The sequence below is a fragment of the Sander lucioperca genome, chromosome 4 (assembly GCF_008315115.2).
Source record: "Sander lucioperca isolate FBNREF2018 chromosome 4, SLUC_FBN_1.2, whole genome shotgun sequence".
Lineage (NCBI taxonomy): Eukaryota > Metazoa > Chordata > Actinopteri > Perciformes > Percidae > Sander > Sander lucioperca.
Genome location: NC_050176.1, coordinates 15,967,805 through 15,973,259, shown reverse-complemented (window position 1 = coordinate 15,973,259; position 5,455 = coordinate 15,967,805). Strand labels below are relative to the sequence as shown.

Below are 5,455 nucleotides of genomic sequence, written 5' to 3'. Positions count from 1 at the left end.
ATACCACAATAAAAGCCCCACTAATCTAACTTATGCTTCTTACATTGCAGTCTCGTTTTTTCATAGGCGTAATTTACAGGGGGGGAGGGGGGTTACAACTTCCCCCAATAATCAAAACTGGCCAGTGCAACCAACCCCAAAAACCTATTCTAATTTTCTTTACATAAATAAAGACATTTGCACCATAAATTGATGCAGACAAATTCACCAGAATGCAGAAAATGAAGTTTTTGACGTTCAAAATTTCAATTTTGCTCAAAAGTGGGGATCTCAACCACCCTCAATGATGAACCCAAAATTACGCTCTTGATTTTTCTACAGCCTTTTTCAAACATGCGTACATATCACATAAAATAATGCTCACATTATTCAAAACTACTCAGCAATACCTCGTTCTTAAAATATACAAATCGATGGGAATAACATGTATAATAATCACTGTCAATTATGTCTAATGCGATTGCTGGAGTGTCACGAAGTACATTTACTCAAGTACTGTACTTTTACTAGTACACATTTGACATACTTGTACTCTACTTGAGTATTATTTTATGATACTCTTTACTGATACATTTATTCAACACTAAAAAATTATGATGATGATGATGATGATGGTTTTGCCTATATATGATGCTGTACTATACTACTAGTAGTAGTAGTAGTATAAACTCTGATCAAAGTTTAAGTTTAGATGAATCACAAATACAAACACACCGAAACAAATACAATTAATGATTCACTATGTCATGATTTATTTTCTACTTGTAGCCTACATAACAATGGAGCTGACTGTACAGTACACCATATACAGTACACGTCATTACTATCATATTGCTTAAACAATCCCTTCAGTCATTTGGAAAATATATTTTATTTAACACAGTAATTAATTGGCAATCTGTAATATATTTACTTTTTTCTTTTATATTCTCTCAGACTATTGTGAATTATCAGCTGACATTATTGATTATTTACCACTAACAGCTATTGTTTTGGTCTCCCCAAGGGTTTTGCTGGAGGTTTTGGCTTCTTGTCGTGAATCATCAGATGCTTTCGATAACCTTGAGAGTAATAGAAGCACTTGCCACATTTCTCACAAGTATACGGTTTATCTCCGGTGTGAACTCGCAGGTGAACTTTCAGATGGGATGCTTTGGAGTAACTTTTACCGCAGATTGAGCAGAGGTAAGGCCGCTCTCCAGTGTGAGTCTTGAGGTGCACGTTGAGGTGGGAGGATTGTGAAAATGCCCTCCCACACTGATCACAGTGGAAATTCTTTTCTCCAGTGTGCGTCAACTCGTGTTTTTTAAGCGAATCTGCTGTGACACAACTCTTTCCGCACTCTGAACAGAGAAAAGGTGAATCTCCTGAGTGAATGCGCTTATGTATTTTAAAATAATATTTGTTTTTAAATGTCTTGCCACAGTCAGGACACGCATAAGGCTTTTTGTGACTCTGGCAGTGTGCCTCCAGCTGTTGTTTCTGAGGGAAGTCCATGCCACACTCTCCACACACATGAACTGTTACAGGAGATTCTTTAGGTGGACTCGTCTCTTGAACTAATGTCCAATTTGGTAACTCTCCTGTGAGGAAAACAAAGAGTTATTTTCAGACAGTTCTGCATTGTTAAGGAATGATCACATCAGCATTTAAAACACTGAAATGTTGCTACAAGATCAATTTATAACAATGGAATCACAATTAATTCAGTGGATTTGCTTGAGCGGGCAAAGTAAATCAACATCATTTTTTTTGCTTTTAGACCATGTTGCACCGTCACTTTAATTAAACCGCCACTGGCAGACACCTATGTAAAAGAAGTTAACAGTACTACATTTATCTTTTGAATAATGGTGTGAACACATATCCCTTTAGCAGCGGAGGTAACTAGCTCACTGCATCTAGAACCAAATATTTTCAAAGGCACATGGATAAAGTTTGCTATGCTACTTTTTGGTGTGACCAGGCCTTTAGAGCATAACCTACACAAGTTAAAAAAAAACACTTCTTAGCATAAGAAGACTATAGTTACATAACTTATGTTATTTTATCTGTGAAAAAACAGTTAAGATACAAATTAAGATTAGTAAATTAGGATTTCACTGAAAAACACATGATCAGGGCTTTCGTTTAAAAAAAAAAAAGAAGCACTGCATTAAAGACAAAGGAGCTTCTTGTTGCCTCTGACCTTTGTGAACTTTCATGTGTGTTTTGAGGTTTCCGCTCTGTGTGAATCCTCTCCCACATATAAAGCACTTAAAAGGTCTTTTCCCCGAGTGAATCACAAGGTGTCGTTGCAGAGCAGGGTTGTGAGAGAAAACTTTCCCACAGGTCGGACAGTTGTAGTTCTTCTTGAGTCTGCGAAGCCCCCGGCATTGTTTCGGCCCCTCAGATGGCTTTTCCTGAGGCTGTTCATTGGAGCTGCTTTCAGGTTCTGGTCCTTTTAAAGTTTCTTCTAAAAAGAGAAAGACAACTTAAGGTAGTGTACATATAGTAGTTAAGTAAGCTGCTCCAATAGCAGCGGGTCTGATTCGCCCCCTCTGGGCAGCAGAATCAAGGGAGCAAAGTTAGCATTAGTTTGGAGTCGTGTTTCTGGACACCTGAGGAATGTAAGTTAAAGTGACTATATGTAACTTTTTAATGTTTCTGAAGCTCTCTTGAAATTAAACGAAGAGCAACTAAAAGCTAAAAAGGGAAAGTGAAAAACAATGGGCAATAACGTGAGTCAACTTTGGTCGGGCTTTCAACAGATGGAAACAATTACGGGATTGTAAATTATTAAAAACCCACCCTGAATTATTCCTTTTAGTCAATGTTTGTGTTGGCTTACTATTTTCTTTTCCCTTGTCCCCCTGTAACGTTACTTGTGTAAAGCGTTTGTGGGTTTCATGAAATGCGCTATATGAATCGAAGTTATTACTACGTTGGTTGCTTCAAAAATCTCTTAAAGTGCTCATATTTTGCTTGATGGCTTTTTCCCTTACCTTTATTGTGTTATATATCGTTTTGTGCAGGTTATAGGTTTACAAAGTGAAAAAGCCCTAAGTCCAGCCCAAAGGGACTTACCATCTCCAACAGAAAACACTGTTCACAAACTGCTCCAAACAGCTCTATTGTAGTCCAGCCTTTACTTCAGTGACAAACGTGCGTCACTTTGTAACACGTTATAATGCTCGCCTAGCTGCTAGCGTGGAACGCCCTCATACTCTGCTTCTGACTGACTAGTAGTCCTCACCTAGCTACTGAGCATGTGCGACTCCCAACAAAGATGGAACAGAAGTGAGATGTCTCACTCTGTAGCTAAAACAGAGAGCTCAACACACAGGGTGAAAAGAGGAGCTGCAGCAATGTGCAGTACAACAAAAATATGGTGTTTTTTTGAAAATTAAACCATGTAAACCTATTCTGGTACAACCTCTAAATACAATTCTGAACCTGAAGATGAGCATAATATTAGCACTTTAATGCTTTGGCTCGTGACACATTCAATCAATCAATCAATCAAACTTTATTTATATAGCACTTTACAGCAACCAGCAGGTATCCAAAGTGCTTAACATCGAAACCAAGAATAAAAACACATATCACACAATATAAAGAAAGAACATGTAAAAACAGAAATAGTTACAGAGAAACAAAAGAACGAAATCGTCACACCACTGCTACGTATTAAAAGCCTGACTAAACAGATGCGTTTTAAGTTTGGACCTAAAAAGAGCTACATCTGTAATAGTGCGAATATCAGGGGGTAACTTGTTCCAGAGTCTCGGGGCAGCAACTGCAAAAGCCTGGTCACCCCACCGTTTATATCTAGACCTCGGCACTTCTAAAAGTCGCTGGTTTGAAGACCGCAATGACCGGTTGTGCTCCCGCAATGTTAAAATTTCGGACAAATACTCCGGGGCTAGACCATTTAAGGCCTTGAAAGCAAACAATAAAATCTTAAAATCGATTCTAAAACGCACAGGGAGCCAATGAAGGGTGTAGAGAACGGGAGTGATATGTGCACGTCTAGATGTGTTTGTTAAAAAGCGAGCAGCTGCATTTTGCACAAGTTGAAGACGTGCGATGGAGGTCTGATTCAGACCAACGTAAAGAGCATTACAATAATCCAACCTAGAACTAATAAAGGCATGAATTGCCTTTTCTAGATCGTGCCTGTTGAGGAAAGGCTTAACTTTAGCCAGGAGACGAAGCTGGAAAAAGCTCATTCTAACAACATTACTGATCTGCTTGTCAAATTTCATGCTGCAATCAAAAGTAACCCCCAAATTTTTGACGGCTGACCTAGTGTAGGATGCTAGAGCTCCCAAACTCAAAGCTGGACCATTTACAGTACATTGACAGTGATACCCTGTTCATCTAAACCAGGCTAAGTAACCATATGCAACACTTGAAATGCAAAGATGCATCTGTAACATATTATCTTATTATAAATTAAAGATTTTCTGTCTGAGCTAAACATTCATTGTGACTATATAGACCTCCCCGTAACGCTAACTCAGTAATATACAGTGGGGCAATACAGCACTGTAAAGAAGACCTTTACGACAGCAGGTGCGGTAAAAACACTACCGCTTTTGTCCAATGCGGCCGCTAGAATCAACACAAACTGAAAGTTACATATAGCCACTTTAAGTATTATTCACTCATTCATATTCATTAGTTCTGTTTTGGTCTCCATGAACTCCTGAAGGAAATAGCTAACCTATTAGCTGCTAAGGAGTTTTATCATTGAAACCAGCTACCAAAACATTAATGCTGAAAAAGATGCTAAAAAGGTCTGTAGAGCTAACGAGCAACATCTATTCACTGTTTGTTTTTTACTTGCCCTTTTATAATAAAACTGCAATTCAAACTGGATCCGCATTAAAATAAAATCATGTACTTTGAGTTTATTTCATATTCTGTTATTTGTATTATTAGCTTGCTGTGTTTATACAGTAAATGTTTCCAAATATAAAAGTTCACAAAACGATGCTGACATTCATGTTCCAGGCTTACAGTCTGTTTTTTCAATTATAAATCTGTAAGAGTTGAATGTGTTCACAAAATACATAATACCTTCATAATACTTCGGTCAAACTTACCTGTAGGTTCTGTTCTGTCATCCTGGTCCTGCGTTTCAGGTCTGTGTTCCTCATGGTGATTTAACTCGGCACCCATCTCGCTCAGGTGCATCTTCTTCGATTTGGTGTTGTGTGGGAGGAGTGTGGTGAGCCCAGGCTCAGAGGGGGATACAGAGGAAGTCCCAGAAGGCCAGGAGGGCTGCTCCGCTGGACAGCTCTCTTTAAAGTGCTCCTGTTCCTGTGATCATGAGAGGTTTTAAATGATCACCCTGTGTCTAATTATAGAATTTAATTTCATTGTTAACCAAAGTTAAACACTGTGATGATACTTGCACAAAATCAAACTTAAATGCAGTTACCATTTTCTTTTCTTAAACAGAATGATT

General features: G+C 38.3%; 1 protein-coding gene across 1 annotated transcript in view; it reads right to left on the bottom strand.

Annotated features, from left to right (window-relative positions):
- Window positions 1-728: 728 nt before the first annotated feature.
- The window catches only part of LOC116042943 (zinc finger protein 91-like), a 30,983-nt gene continuing 26,256 nt past the window's right edge, over window positions 729-5,455 (bottom strand). The window contains exons 18-20 of the mRNA XM_036000439.1: window positions 5,091-5,307; window positions 2,189-2,455; window positions 729-1,583 (exon numbers count right to left, since the gene is read on the bottom strand). Of these exons, the coding sequence (XP_035856332.1) occupies window positions 985-1,583; window positions 2,189-2,455; window positions 5,091-5,307 (1,083 nt within the window). The 3' untranslated portion in view covers window positions 729-984. The remainder of the gene's footprint in view (window positions 1,584-2,188; window positions 2,456-5,090; window positions 5,308-5,455) is intronic.